General features: G+C 43.1%; 1 protein-coding gene and 1 long non-coding RNA gene across 2 annotated transcripts; one reads left to right on the top strand and one right to left on the bottom strand.

The window, feature by feature from the left end:
• Window positions 1-5,778: 5,778 nt before the first annotated feature.
• LOC112891998 lies at window positions 5,779-8,296 on the top strand. The gene is made up of 3 exons (XR_003228632.1): window positions 5,779-6,202; window positions 6,906-7,005; window positions 7,861-8,296. It is a non-coding gene; the product is annotated as an uncharacterized LOC112891998 (long non-coding RNA).
• Window positions 8,297-8,822: 526 nt separating this feature from the next.
• LOC112891997 (auxin-responsive protein SAUR50-like) lies at window positions 8,823-11,041 on the bottom strand. The gene has a single exon (XM_025959032.1). It carries the CDS (start codon window positions 10,660-10,662, stop codon window positions 10,192-10,194), a length of 471 nt encoding a protein of 156 aa, XP_025814817.1. The 5' UTR covers window positions 10,663-11,041; the 3' UTR covers window positions 8,823-10,191.
• Between the last annotated feature and the right edge of the window lie 5,251 nt (window positions 11,042-16,292).

Genomic DNA, 16,292 nt, shown 5'->3' with positions numbered 1-16,292 from the left:
CGTTCATCGGCTCTGGGCCGTCTTCTTGCTGCAGAAACAGAAAATGGATTCAGAAGGGGTCCAGTAAAAGTTAAAAGAAGAAATGCCAATCAATGGTAGTACCTCTCCGGTGGGAATATCATACTCAGGATGGATTCGCTGCAGCATTGGGCCTAGAGCTCTTCGGAAAACATGAGTTTTCCACATCGACCACCACCCTTCAAAGTCGACAGCCGAAGAAGTAAAGGAAATATTGGCAGGAACAGACAAGGGAAGGTCTGTAAACAGGCTGTAGCACCTTTGGGTGGTCAAAGCATCAGGAAGGTCCACCCTGTTTGATGTCAACAGGTGGAGAAGGAAGTGTGGAGGCACCTGTGCAAGACCAAACTGCCGGGCTGCTACGACCGGCTGGTAAAACTCATAACCAGGCTTGAGGATCCGGTTAGAGGTACTCATGCCAACTGGAAGAAGACAGGGCCGAACCATGATGGAGTAAAGGCGCCTAGTGTCGGCATCATAGGCAATATCGGCTAATCGGAAGGTAGCCGGGTTCTCGAAGAGCTTAGAATCGGCATAAGGAAGGAAGTCTGGGTTGTCAAGGCCTTTGTAGAAAATCTTGAACCAGCGGAAAGCATCTAGGGGATTCAGTTTCCCGCCAGGGAGACTGTACAAGGCCTGCCCGAAACTAGTGCACCTAATCTGTCTCCCACTCAGATCAGGGAAGGAATTGCCGACTAAGGAAGGGAAATCGGGGTCAGAACTTTGGAAATAAAGACGAGCCCACAACTGGATGAACCACCATGGGCCACCAGTTCTGATTTTCTTCTGAGTAAGAAGGCTAGAAGTCATCAGATGGAGATATCTGTAAAGTTCCCCGAGAAATAGTCTACCAAGGCCAACAGTTTGACCCCTGGCCAGCTCATAAGCCAAGGAGAGGTAGTTCTTGGTTGGGGCGAGGGAAGGGCCACAGAAGAGGAAATGTTCGAGCCATAGGTTCAGAAAGGCAGTGTGCTCCTTTTCCGATACAGGGCCCTTGCTTTTTTGGTGTTGGCTCAGGTATGTGCTCCAGTTAGTGCACCCAGTTTTGGAAGACAGTTTGTAAGGGACCACAGGGAGGCTGTAAGCAGAAGGGCAGGCTGATGATATATCCAAGCCGGTGATCATCATAACGTCCAGCAGTGTTGGTGTTAACGGGCTGTGCCCGAAGAGAAAGCAATTCAAGGCGTCAGACCAGAAATAGCCGATGGTCTTCAGAAGGTTCTCATCTTTCTCAAGGGGGGAGAGGGACAGAGACAGAGCATCGGCTATCCCGATGGATTCCCATAAGGGCTGGTAAGCGCTCGCTACTCTGTTGTACCAAACTATCCAGTTTTCAGGTGGATTTGGCTAAGCGCGGAGGCTGTCCGACCAAGATTCTAGGTCTATATCCTGACTCACAAAGGGGATTCGATTGGCTTCACAAGAAATCAAATCTACGAGTTTCTCATAGAACCGAGGCCCAAGGCAGAAAGAGTTGGGGGAAGAAGGGTGTGGCAAGAAGATATCGGAAGCCTGAAAAAACCCCAAGAAAAACAAGATTGCCGAGGGAGGAATTAATTAACCGCGCAGTAAAACTTGCAGATGCTGTGTTAAATTAATGGGGGTCGGAGTTCACCTTCAGACCGAAGACGGCGGCGGCGGTGCGCGAAGACTCTGCCATCGGGAATCCTGAATCGAGATCCTGGAGGACGGATCTAGGTTTGGTGGCGCAAGATCGGATATGTGTCTCAAGGACCGGGGAGGATCTTGCGGCTAGGGTTTGAAAACAGAGGGGATCGGAGTTGATCTGGATCCCAGAATCTTTAGAGATTTGCGTTGGGTGAAAGACCAGCGGAAGGGTAAAGTAAATTGAAGGGTTATTTCAGATCCGGATCGGTATATTCTGAGGCCGATGCGTTGCCATCGGCTCTTAAAACAGATAATTGCACACAAGCAGAGTTGCCGATACAAAAGTAAAATTCCATTCATAGCAAGACAGTGAATACAAAAGGGGAAACTAATTACTCCTAAAGGTGACCTAATGGGGATACTACGATCTACCACCAGTACACGCCGGAGGTCTTGCGGCGCTTGGGCGACGGAGCAATGCTAGGGCCACTGTCGCCACTGTCGTTGCTGTCGTCATCGTCTCCGCTGCCGTCACTAGTGAAGCTGTCGTCGTCTTCGGCTCCCGTGCTGCTATCGGAAGCGTCGTCCGATGACCTGCCAAGAAGGAAGGTACCTGCCATCGGATCTTCTTCGGAGGAGAAGGAATCGGCTCTTTCCTCCGAGGAAGAAAGGTTCTCCCCCCAAGACACGTCGTCTTCATCTTCCTCCAGCTCGGCCCCGAGGAGGAGTGCGAGATCCTCGCCATCGGTCAGGGATTCATCATCCTCTGACTGGTAACGGAAGTCCCACTCCTCTGTGTCCCAATGCAGGGGGGCACGGACCTCGTAAGCGGCGATTGGGTCGTACTCTGGGGTTGGCTCTCGAGAGGACTCGGATTCATAAGAAATGGTGGAAGAGGCAGAGGAAGAAGAAGCCATGGTGGAAGAAGGGGAGAAGCGTAATTGGCGATGGCTGTAAGAGAAAGATGATTGGGGAAGTTGTCGTGAGTAAGTTTATAAAGGTGTAAGGTGAATCGGCATCGTGACAGTTCCCGAGGAGATTGGTACAGGGCAGTCATATCGGTTGGAAGTCGAAAAGGCATATACGGATCAGAAGCCGAAGGGTCAAGGTGGTTTTAAAATAAATGATTTCGGAATTACCATCGCCGAAACCAGGGAGGCATGTGTTATCGCCATATTCTGGACGGGCCGGAAGTGGGCCAAGGAGCAAGATGGGCCTAGGAGAAGGTTTCGGCGCGATTACAGGTTGGTTCCCGTACAAGTGTTTGGGAACAGTAAGGCCGTGTAAACTCAAGTTTAGGTAGTTAGGATTCGTGTTGTGTTTGATTAGGGTTAGTTAAGGGGAGCAAGTCTACGAACTATAAATATGTACCATGAATAAACAAGAAAAAGAGATTCATTCATCAACAACTCACGGCGCATCGCCTCCCCTGTTCCAGGGTTTTTCATCGGGTAAGTGCCATGTAGCCTCCTGATCACGCTTCGCGTGATCGGGGGCGCATTGCTCTTGCTTGTTACTTTATGTGTTGCTCGTTCTGAAGCCTTGTAGATGGCGAGTAGCATCAGTTATCATAGCGCGCATAGAGTAATGTTATTTTCGTATCATGATCTTGCTCTGTTCATTGTTCTTGCGTGCTCCGCGATCATTGTGTCCGTTTATGGATGCAATGACCGCGTCTTGCTTTGTTTATATTGATAGATCCGATCTGTTACGGCTAGTTTCTATTTATTAGGGATTTAGTTCAATATGTGCATGATTAGGCCTTGCAAACGAGTTGAAAGTTCCAGCGGTATGTTAGTATCAGATCTCAGCCTGGGTAGAGGTCTCCTTAGGAATCGGCTCTTTAGCTGCTTTTAGGGTCTCTGTTTAGGTTGTTCGTTCTGATATTTTGCGTACTCGTTAGGCTCAATCACGTGTAGGATGTTCCGATTGTGTAATGAGGGCTTAGTTGTCGTGGATTGGATTAGATTAATATCTTTAAAGCAAGCTTTTTCTCTTTATTATATACATATGTTATCTGTCCCGAAGATCCGATCCGGTACCGATGCAATCGGTTCTTTACAGCCGATACCGGGGAGGAGTGATGAGCCGATCACGGCTCGGACTAATCTTTACAAGTGTCTGTGCTTACAGTAATTTCACGAATCACACCTTCCTGATCAGGTACAGGATCAGGTGGCACGCCTAGCAACTCCAAGCCAGGGTGTGCGCCAGATCGCTGGGCCGTTGACCGAGGGACCGGGGCCCACCAGCCGTCCCGGAAGCCTCCCGGCTCCTCGTATTGCCTGTCGTTGTTCGCCGATGGTTTCGATCGACAACAGTAAGACATATAAATAGATATCCCATAGTAACATAAAATAATGTTACAGATTAAGTGTTACAATGTATAGGTGTTATTCTAAGTTGGTGGTTCACTCATACATATCTAGTCTACCGAGTCATAGTATCATGAGGGTAAATATATAGATGAGCAATTAAGAAAATAGAGATATCTCTTAATTATATGATGAGACATGAAGGTTGAATATATCACCAATATATTGGCAACTTACTATTGGATGTTGAAAAACTGAAAGTATTTAAATTAATCTTAAAGGTATTGTTGAAGGTCAGTCCTACTCTGTAGTTGTATGGCCAACCTCTTCAGAATGGTAGGAGACGATTCACCTTAGTGATGAAATCATCATAAACTAATATGGCATTATATTTATGATGATTTTTTATCACACAGCCAGTCCATCATAATATGTAATGATTTTTTAAAGGAAAATATTTAATTTATCCATGGTGGCAAGCGTGGCCCATCTGTAAGTGCAAGTCCCACTCCCGACCATGGCCCACCTGTCAGGTATCTCCACTAGATATGGCGTCGCTGTCCCACATGTGTGGACCCTACATTTTATTTTAGTTAAAAGGAAAATAAGAAACCGAAGGAGACAAACCGAAGGAGACAAAGCGTGGACCACTGGGCTGCACTAGGTTTCGTAAAAAGTCTGGAAACATACGCTTACTCTGTTAATCTTTATGTCACGGAACATCAAGAACTTTTGAAATCAAAACTATGATGTAAACATTAAAATTGCAGTGTCATGAATGCAACAAAATAAGTGTAAGCTAGACGTATTGATTTAATTAAGTTTATAGAATAATTTATTCCTATACTTAATAGTTTAAAATTTTTAATAATACCCTAATCTTCTCTGAAAATTCTGAAATTTTGGATGGGGACCAAAGTACATCATTATGACGCCCCAAAACGTTTCATGAAGAAAATCAAAATTTGCAAACCATATGGTTCATTTGACCCTCACTTCAGAGTACATCTTCCTAGTCTCCCACTTTTCCGTTTCCTAACTAGGAAGATGCAATGTGATTAATAGCCAATATTGTATTTTTATATGAAAACTTGACATCAACTTGTTTTCAGATGTTTAATTATCTAAATAATTAGATTGTAGTTTTCACATGCAAGGTGACTAAATAGTTAGCATTATTCTTTTTTCACTAAAATTTGATACAACCTTGACTCCTTATGGTTGTTTATGTAAGTAATGTAATTATACCTTTTTGCAGTTATATGCTTTTTGAGAATTTAAATGTATTTTTACCTATTTATTAAAATTACTTCGCATTTGAACTATATGCGTAATCTAATTTTCTTAGTTTTTAATGGTGTTTCATTTTAATAATGCTTGAATCTTCTTTTTTCCCTAAAAAATACCTAAATCTTCTAAAAAATTCAAATTTGAGTGGAGACTGAAATACATTCTTATAAGGTCCTAAGAAAATCTTAATTTATAAAATAAAAGTATAGTAGTCATAAGCTTCATTTGGTCCTATTTTAGAGCTGATCGAAGTTTTTTCTCTTTCCACTAGCATGATTCAGGGTCAGTGATAGCTAACATTACATTCTAACGTGAAAGTTTAATAAAAATCTTAATTTCATATGTTTATGTAAATAATATAATTACATTTTGATAACTAATAGCTAATTTATTCCATTTTTGCAAATTGAGCCGCTTTCAGCTCAAAACTTTGGTGGAAAAACTCCCGCCCGTGTGTTCCAAAAGTTTTGGAATTTGGACCTGCTCATTTATCTCCTGCCCCGTTGTCTATTGTCTTCCTTCAGCCCCCTCTCTCAAACTTCTCTCTTCATTCATAGCGCCTCTCCGTAACTGAACCCATGGGGGTGCGCCGTGGGCGGCGGCGCGTGCAAGTGGCATCGCGTGGGCGGCGGGGACTTCTACGTGCAGTGACGGCGACTGCGGCAGCGGCACACGACCCCTCTCTCTCACCAGCGGGGCCTGCATCCCATCTCCATGGCCGGCAGCGACGCGCGGCCCTGTCCCTCGCCGGGGCGGGGTTCCCTCCCTAGCTGCTTTGATGTCCTCGCACAAGGGGGGCGGCGCGTGCGGGTGCTGCGGAGCAGGCATGAGCGCTCGGCCAGCTCGCACGGCGCCTCCAATGCGATGCGGTGCGGTGCCGGGAGGAGTATGTGCGGGTGCCATCCCAGATCCCCAATGTGGAGCGCAGCGTAGTAGCCAGCCGTGGCGGAGAGTGGCTTCATCACGGCAAGGTAAGCCCCTCCATGCAGCTCCTTGTCCATGAGCACTCCACTTCTCTCTGCAAGACAGCATGGTTCCCTGGATATCGTGAACTCCTGATGCGTTGATCTGATTTGGCCATATGAGCCTTGGTGTGTTGTAGTTTACTCTGATTTCTGAATCTTTGATTACTAGTTGTGTCATGTTTAATTGTGATCAGTAATGCTCTAAATTCTGAAGCTATGAACTTGTAATTCTCAGATTATCTGAACCTGTACTGCTCTTATGCTCTGAACTTGTCATGTTGTGTGACAGGACCAGGGAACCTGTTTTCTATGCTGTAGCCTTGTGCCTTGTGACTGAAAATTGTGCATAACTACATATGCTCTTATGCTCTGAAATAGTAATGAATGAATCTCTTATGCTTTGCTTTGCCTTGAACGACTGAACCTGTATTTTGTGCTGCACTGCTGCCTTATGCCTGATATTGCTCTGCCTCGTGCTGCAAAATTAGTACCTATGTCTGAAATCTTGCATTAGATTTCAACTCCGTATTGCATTGTTACCTATGTCTTCGTCTTTTATCTGTAGAGCTAAATGCCATGCAATTTTCCATCTACTCGACCAAGAATACAGTAATGGCTAGTGTAGATACGTCTCCTCTTGGACATCATTTTACATGTGTATTCATGCACATAACATCTAATAACTCCTCCATTTTTCTTTTTTCATTAGTTGGCCAACTGCTGTGAACCTATCTGATGCTGCAACAAAGCTTTAGAATTTGGTGTCAAGCACAGCAAAAACTGCACAGGATGCAAAAGCTGTCTTTCAGGTGCATGTTTCTTCTTGAAAGTAGCTAGAAACCTACATAAAAATTGCTCAATATGCTTCATAAATTTACTGAATAATTATGTATGTCCTCTGAACTTCCACCAGTAATCCATGCTACAATTTTTTTTCTTTATTCTAAGATAGTAGCTGCAAACCTTGACAAGGATGGCATGCGAGTGGAGCCACCATCATCTTTTCGGGGCTGTTACATTTATCAGTGCACACTATTAGATTAAACTCAATTAGATAACCGTGAACCTATTTATTATTTATCCCTCAGGATTTCCCATGAATCAGTAAACTGCAAAGTGAAATGTACCATAAACTGCATATAGCTACATGATAAATCATATGATATTTATAATCCGAGCATTATGGGTACCCTTCATGCACTGGCGGAGCTACGGCCAGGCCATAGTGGGCCATGGCCCCCTGTCATGCAAAATCTCCATTAGTTAAACAGTAATTTTGACACTGTTCATTGGTTTAGCAGCTCAATTAACAAAGGCTGCGCCCCCCCCCCCCCCCCCCCCCATTCTTTGGTCAGGCTCCGCCACTGCCTTCATGAGTCTATATGTTGCATGATACTTACATATTGTCTTGAAATTCACATCTCTAATATCTCAATTGTGAGATACACTGTGACCTTTTCTACAATTTTTTTGAGTAAATGCATATTAGACTCCCACCTGTTAGTGAAAGTTCAATTTAAAACTAAGATGATTTGATAGTCCTCCCTTGTCTTTTGTGTAGTCAATCCATCAAAGTCAAGTTATGGTAGGCTCCCGTATACTATACATATACCATGCTTTTCACTTTGGTTGTTTCAGTCATTGACTGAAATTTAATTTTTCAGATATTTGGAGAATCAGGAGATGGAGAAGTTCAAGCAGTGAGTGGAAAGAGGGAAAAGAAGAGGCGAAGAGTGATCTGCAGCAGGGGTTTCTCTACTTTAGTGATCTGCAGCAGGGGTTTCTCTACTTTCTTTTGTCCCTGGTTAGTGTTCATTGTTCTACTGAGTATGCATTGTTTGTGATACTTGTGATGTAGCCTAAGAAACCAGCTTGTATTGTCTCAACTGGATGTAACTCGAAGTATTTTTGAACTGCTGTTTCTGCTTTTATTTATATGAGACTTGTGGTTGCTGGGGCCATTTTGGGAACTGTTATAGCTGTTGGGGGCTTAACATGTGGTCTGTAAACTGTGATGGCTATGCTAAAGGAGTACCAATTGCTTGGCCAACAAAGTTTGTATGTTATAGCTAGCTTTTTGAATATGTGATGTTACTACTATCTTTCTCCATGCAGGCTGAAATAATTAGTGTTAAAACTATGTTTCTCTATGCAGGTTGAAAGGATCAATGTGAATTCATATTATTTTGGATGCGCAAAACAACGATCAGGAAGCAATGGATTTCATGAACACTTTATATTTTCATTTCATTTCTAGTAGTACAAACTGTACTCTTCACTGCTATATATGTACATTTGCTATCTAGAATCATAGGGTCATGTATATATATATACTATATCATGTGAACAAGTGATATGTTTGTTTCATTTCTACAATCAATACAACTTCCTATGTTTATTGAAATTTATTTGCGGCTTGTGTGATTCTGCAATGTCTCATGTTCCTTTAAAAATTCCATGTCAACATTATGTACCAATATGCAAGTGTATAATAATATTTTTTTTCTTGAACCATGCGTTACGGGCCATGTGTTCCTAAAGTTTAGAACTATGTTCTGATGAAGTGCTACTACCATAATGTAGAAGTGTTACTAGAGCAAAAAAAATATGTTACAGAAGAGGATCATTATAACACTTGATAAGTGTTCCATCAGACCGGAAATTGTGTTACAAAGTAGGAACATTTTTTTAGATATAAAAGAACACATGTTTGGTGTTCCAATAGGTTAGATTGTAGTAACATCAGAAATAGGAACACTAACAAGATGGGTTACAAGGAGAGCTAGTAACACCTTTGTTGACCTATAGTAACACAAGGTGATGTTACTATATCCCTGTTCTGTAGTAGTGAAATGAAATACCGTCCCGCCCAGGCTCAGGCCGGCCGGCGCCATCGACGCCAGCCACGACGTCCTGACCTCCACCGCCAGCTATCCTGGGCGCAAGGCGGTGCTATACGTGTTCCCAAGCACCAGGGAGAAGGCGGCGCCGTCGCTCGGCTTCGTCGTGGACAGGAGGACGCTGTCGCGGCACCGCGGTTCGGCGCGCCAGGCCGCCGGCACGGGCACCGACCGCGAGCCGCACTAGCGTGTGCTGGTGGAACTACTCGCTCAGATGGATGCGTTCAACGCCCGGCTGGCGCTTCAGCGTGTGCTGAGGACTGTCACCGAAACCCATCACAGTCGAGGAAGAAGCAGACATTGCCGCCGATGACGCGTTCGCGCTCAACCCACCGATGAGTCCTCCCGCCGGCGGCGTCGCCCACTTCCAGCGCGTGGACGGACACCGAAGCCGCCGGCGCGCCGCTGCCTGGCGCAGGCACGGTTCTGTATATGTCCCGGACGTCGACGCACAGCAGCTCGGCACGGGCCTCGAGCACGTGCCTGTCTCTCACGAGTTGCCGCGGCAGGTTCGCACGCGCCGCCGGGGAGGACGCCGGATGTGGTGCTCTAGAAACGGCAGCAGGCTATCGTGGCTGTCCACCCCGACATGGTTAGTTCCAACTCTCACATGTCGATGTGGCAGCAGTGGAACTGCATGCGCGCGCATTTGAAGCCATGAATGATTCAGCACAGCAGATACACAGTGTTTTTTCCGGAATGATGCAGATACACAGAGTTGAATTCGATTCTATCTATGTAGAAACCTAGCTACTGATCTAAAGTAAACGTGTATCACTTGAGACTAATGATGACCAAACTTGTACATACTGATCTAAATTTTGCAGTTGGATGGGCTCTTACCTGCACACGTGCACATGGTGAGCTCTCCAGCCTAACTGAAAATTGGTAAAACCACCTGACTGACCAAAAAGGCAGAAAGCCACTGACTCTGCTATGCATGACTTTATTCATACATAGCAGTAGAGATCAATTCAGCACCACTAGCTCTCTAATTAATCATGATTATCATCGTAATTAATCCCATGTGTTAATGGTACGATCCAGTAGTGGATGCTCGATGTTATCTTTGTTTTTTCTTTCGGCTCGTCGATCTCACCTCCTCCTGCCGACCACCGGAGACGACGACCTCGGGCTCATCAGCATCCGATACCCGGCCGCACGGCCCTTGCTGCCGCTATGCAAGCCACATACCGGCGACGAGGCGGCGGCGTCGAACTGCTGGCCGCCGCCACCGTCGGCCTCGTCGTGCTCCACCTGCCACAGCACGTCGAGGAACGCGTCGACGTCGCAACCGGGCAGCGCGAGCGGGCCCTGCGCCGCGTAGCCGTACTCGCGCTCGGCGTCGTCGAGGAGGCGCCGGAAAAGCGGGTGGTTGGCGCGCTCGACGCGCACCACGAAGCGCTCCCGCTCGGGGCCAACGTACACCGAGAAGCACCCCGCCGGCGACGCCCGGACGGAGCCGCCGGCGCCCAGCCCGGACTTGCACCGCTGCAGAGTTCTTGATATCAGGCTCTTCCTCCCGACCTTGCTCGTCGACGTCGTCGTCGTCACCACCGTCGCCATGGGGGCCTTCTTCCTTTTGTATGGCCCAACAAAGACGAGAAAAGCTGCTGCTGCTGCGTACCGACCCGAGCTGTTCGATCGGCGAGGGTTGGATCAGGTTATAAGGAGAGGCGACAGAAGGCGGCCAGCTAGCTAATTCATGCGCCAGGCTAATGGAAACAGGTATCTAACTGTCTAGCAAGGCAGCCTCAGCTCTGTCCTAGATCGAATTGATGCAGATATCCTTGACTTCTTGGGAGCACAACATGTCCTCTGCTAGGATGAAGCTGGCTGCTAAGAGAGAGATCGAGATGGGTGGCGACGTGAGAGAGGACAAACACGAGAGACCAGAGGATCGGAGGAAGGGGAAAGAGATGCTGAGAAACAAATAAATGTTGTTTATTTCTTGGTTAACTTCCATATAGCTAGAGTGTGAGCATATATATATATATATAAATAAAAGAATTTGACAATGGGGAGAGATATATGTGGGACAGGTACATGTAGGGCTGCATTTTGTTGCATTGGCTCGGGAGGGAGAAGCAGCATCATGCTCAATAATTGTGTGGTAGCATGCACACAGCGCATGCTTTCTCCACATGGTCAACGCCTGCCTGCCGTGTATGCTGAAGAAGCACTGTCTCGGTCTTGCATGCTTTCTACACGAACATGGAAGAACCAAAGCCAACTAATTATATTTAATTTGCTATTTAAATTTACATGACCTTTCTCTTAGTCTACAAATAGAAAGACTTCTAATAAGTTTGTACCGAGTCAACTATCCTAAAGTTCAACCCAGAATTATGAAGAAGACCGTACATACCAATGATATTTATGAACTCATGATGAGATAAGGTTCACTACAATATATATATTTCACAGTTTGCTGCTTATATGATGCGGTAGATGTTAACAAGATGTTAACACATACTCTTTATCTTTATACGTAATCTCGATCAAATTTACGATAGTTTGACTTAGGACAAACATAGAACTCGTTATATGTATGAACAGAGAGTGAGTACTCATCAATGCATGGACGTACGTATCATCATGCATTTGTCTTCCGTGGTTCCTTCCCCTTCGCTTTCAGTTTGAAAATCAGTGAATATATCCAGATAATTAACAGTATAATCCTCGTTCGTCCTATCTTCACCTTTTGGAGCAGAAAATGACATCATTTCTTGCAATACTTGTAGACTGCACAGTATGTTACATGCATTACACCCTCCTCCTGCATGTGCATTTGCTGGGTTTTCGGATCATCTCTCACTCTGTCTGTTCTTCTTGAAGCTAGCGAGGAACTATAGCTAGCGTGCAGCCTGCAACTGACTGTTGAGGATGAAGTGATCGCCGAGTAATGGAGCTAGACGCAGGCGCTACCTTACGGGGTAGGCGGAGGCTGGTGGCCGGCCGGGTTAACCGCCGCCGGCCGCTTCAGTTGAATTACATTAACCTCGGCGACCATGCATGCTGCAGAGCTGGTACTGTGCGTGAACAGTGATGGCCTGGCTCTGCTGGTAGCTGCTGCTAGGGCACGGAATGAAGAAGCGTGCGGGATTAGGCGACAGCGCTTTGCGTTGAATGTGGGCGTGTATGATCGGTTCGCCCTTTCGATGATATGTGAAAACTACAGGTGCAGATCGTACTGTGTGCATCGACTTTATTTTGAATTCGTCAAATGGCGTGTTAATTTGACCATGCAGTTCTGTCGTCATCTTGATTACGTACATGTGGGCCAAGGGTATATATATATATATATGTATATATATACATATATATATATATGTATGTATATGTATAGAAAAAATTCATTCTACATACGCTTGTAGTTACTCTTACATATGTATCTCATGATGTATGGCGTATCCGATCTAATAAAAGTTATGTACGAGGTGCATGTGATCGTACTAGACCATCTGTGATGGTATATACTTTAAACATGTGACCATACATAAAGTATATGAACATACTCATTTTATATACTAGTACTAATGTATAATCATGATATATTTAAAAAATAGAGATATTTTAAAAAATTTCGTACATATCCCTTTGAAGTAGCTTAAAATTAGTATATGAATTTACTTAAAATGATAAATGAGTATATAGACATACGCATGGTGATATACTGATAGTGAGAGTAGCTACAAACGAGTGTAGATAAAACTTATATGTATATGTATATGTATGATTCCGCAAATAGTAGTAGTCAAATATGAAGGCAAATCGGAGAACAAGAGCTGTGACGGTTTGTTCCAGTAAAGCTAAGGGAGCCCTTTCCTTGCTGTACGTATGTTGAAATATTCTGAATGAAACCAGTTGGTTTTTCATCACACTGACGTCACTGATACAGTTATCGTCGGTTGGAATAATCTTTGATCCGTATAGCCCTGCTTATTGCTTAAGAATCAAAATTTAATTAAATTATTTTTGGTAGCTTCACTCAAACCCATACAAAAACAGGTTTCAAGTACTCATTCCCTAAAATATAGTTTTTGATATTAGACAGCCAACTTCATATATATGGCAAACAATGAATCATTTATATTTTAAAACAAACAAATAATCCAGCATTATATATTCAACTTGCAAGACCAGAAAACTAGATAAAATTAAGTCTCATCTCGATTGCTGTAAAGTTAACACCATCTTAATTAATTAAGTACATATGTTTGTCAATAACATTGCATAAGTACATAACGCACGAGATAAGACTTTTCTTGCCAATATTATCAGCTGTTTCACTAAATAATACTCTAGGAGGAAAACTGACAAAGAATTCCGAAGCACGATCGATGAGATATAGGCAGTGGGCGACTTCTATTTATTTGCCAGACATAGGCATTGAAAATCATCCAAACACGCGCTTAATTGGTACCCTAGTATGTCCACAAGCTAGGTAGGCTATAGTCAGTAGACTTACGTACGTCGAGATGAGAAATAATAATCTCAGTCTTTGACAGTATATTTTGACAATTGATTCTCATGTAGCGTTTGCACACTAAACTCACAGAAAGAGTTCCGGATTGTTGATCGTAATTTGCAAAGGTCGATTTTTTCAAGACAAAATATGTCTTACATTAATAGATGGAGAAAATATTATATCTTACTATTACTAATTGGAGACTACTATTACTAATTGGAGACTCCTTTCGAAGTCTCCACGTGAAACCACTAGGATCCTAGATGGACACTTTAAAAAAATAGAGAAATTCTATAAATTCTCACAAAAAATAGAAACATCCGGCCATCAATACGACAACTATAATCATAATAGTCATTGGATCTGTTATTTTTCCTAACAAATTACTCATATCTGCCATTATGAAAATAGACTAAAATAACCTCTTAAATATGTATCTAAATTGTCCACCTTTGTCATTATAAAAAAAAATCTGAAACAACCCCTAATCTTCGTGTAAATTACCCACCTATGCCATTATAAAAATAATGCAAATAATCCCCCTAAATTTGCATATAAATTATCCAATTATATTATTATTAAAAGTTAAAATAACACCTAAATATGAATCTAAATTATATAATTATAAAAAAATATTAAAGTGCGCCAATATAAAATTCTAAATTACTATTTCTATCATTATTAATATATTATTTATATAAAAATACTATCCACGATATGTGTCACTATGTATTCATGTATGATGGGAGAGATAAGAATACCAATTCACAAATAAATGGTTCAATTATATATATATATATATCAAACACATGGAGGTGTGATGCAAAATAAAATCTATTGCAACTAATAATGATAAATATGCATTTTAGAGTATATGTTAGAATATTTAATAGATAAAAGAGAGTGTGGGATAGATAATTATAATTATTAGCTATAATTCTTATTTTTATATTAATTCTAATTAGTCGGTTGATAGGCTAGTTAGCCACATAATTAGGATGGACTGTTTGAAATGCATTAATTGCAATGGTCAGCGCATCCCTAATTATTCTACGTTCGTCTACCTCTCTTCTTTTTAAAAAAAAAAGGAAAAGGAAAAGCAGAACCACTCAATTATTTTACATATACTACGCATAAATGCATGGTTGCACCAAGTCTTGTCTCCTTAGCAAAAACATGACCACAGGATGCAGATAGCATCATCATTCAGTCACAGGGAGGGGAGGGGAGCTGCTCCTGATGAACTTTGACCTTCCAGTCGCAGGATGGCCAGACGGCGAGGTTGTCGGCCGAAAGGCCAACGCGTGCGCGCATGATGAGCATTGACCAATCGAGCAAGGATTCGATGGCGTAGAACAGGGTAGCTGCTGGAAGCGAGGAGAACGTCAATTTTTCAACGGATTCGATCGGATGGTCCTGCACTCGTGTAAGGATTGTCAACGCGAGCCATAGGCAGAGGGCAAGAGCCTTTTACATTTGTTGAGAAAGGCAGATCAAAGTCTTGTAATATGACCTTGTCCGGCGAAAGTGCAGGGATTTGGAATTTGAATGTGGATATTGTGAAGAAATAAATCGTATATTCAACCACATGTGACATGTCGAGATCAACTCTTTGAAAAAAGTACCAAGGAAAACCACACTCCCAACAAAAGACCAGCGGTTGCAGTTCATGGGAATCAAACTCTGGTTTTCAAGCCAGAGGTCAGGTGCCATGCTGGTAGGTTATACGGCAGCCACCGAATAGAACTATATGTAAATTAGTGCTCCTTCCATCCTAAATTATTAGTTATTTTAGCTTTTATAGATGTATAGTTTTTGTTATGTTTAGATGTATAGTAAAATTTATATATTTAGAAAAGTCAAAATAACTAATAATTTAAAACGAAGAGAGTAAATAATAACAATACTACTCTTTCCTCGAAAGGCAATACTCCTCCCTATGATGCACGCATGCATGTCACTTATCTCGATATGATGCACGCATGCATGTCACTTATCTCGACGAATGTCTAGATAGAGTGAGCCGGAAAATCTTAATATTGACAAAGTCACGATAAACACGTTTCCATCAATGGATATTTTACCTATCATTGAAATAAATAATTAACTGTAAATACGAGCATTCAGGTTGAGATGGAATAAGGAGAAACATATATAACCAACAAAGTTACCTCAGTACGCAAAAATAATATATTTGTCGATTGGCCTATGTACCAATGTTAGATATTAGAGTTGTATTATATCTCTGGTATTGATTTTGACTGTGCGTAAATAAATACCATACCTCGTTTTGGAACGTGGACGTGTAGCAGGGCCCAGGATATGATGCCATGAAAATATGCAGCACGACTGAGATTATTATTATTATTTTTGAAAAAGACACGGCTGAGATTATAGCCGCGCAACATACAATTATAGAGACATCGTAGCAAGCAAAGAAGGAGAAGGGGTGAAAGAAAACTAGCACCAGGGGCAGGAAAAAGTAACCGTGCTCGTGTCACGTTCCTTTCCCTCTTCGCAATTATTGGGGGGTCGTGACTTGCGGCGCTGCGGTTGTGCTCATCATCGAGTCGCGACTTTGAAACTCCAGGGAAGAGGTCAAAGCGAAGAGCCGCTAGCCTACAGATGTGCCCATGGACAGGCACATCAGGTAGATCTCCAGGCCCATGCTGCCATCAAATTGCAGTGTGAAACCAAACAATCTTCTCTGTAGTCTTCTACCTTG

This window comes from Panicum hallii, chromosome 5, assembly GCF_002211085.1.
Source record: "Panicum hallii strain FIL2 chromosome 5, PHallii_v3.1, whole genome shotgun sequence".
Classification (NCBI taxonomy): domain Eukaryota; kingdom Viridiplantae; phylum Streptophyta; class Magnoliopsida; order Poales; family Poaceae; genus Panicum; species Panicum hallii.
The sequence above is the reverse complement of the archived record's forward strand: the minus strand, read 5'-3'. Positions and strand labels throughout refer to the sequence as shown.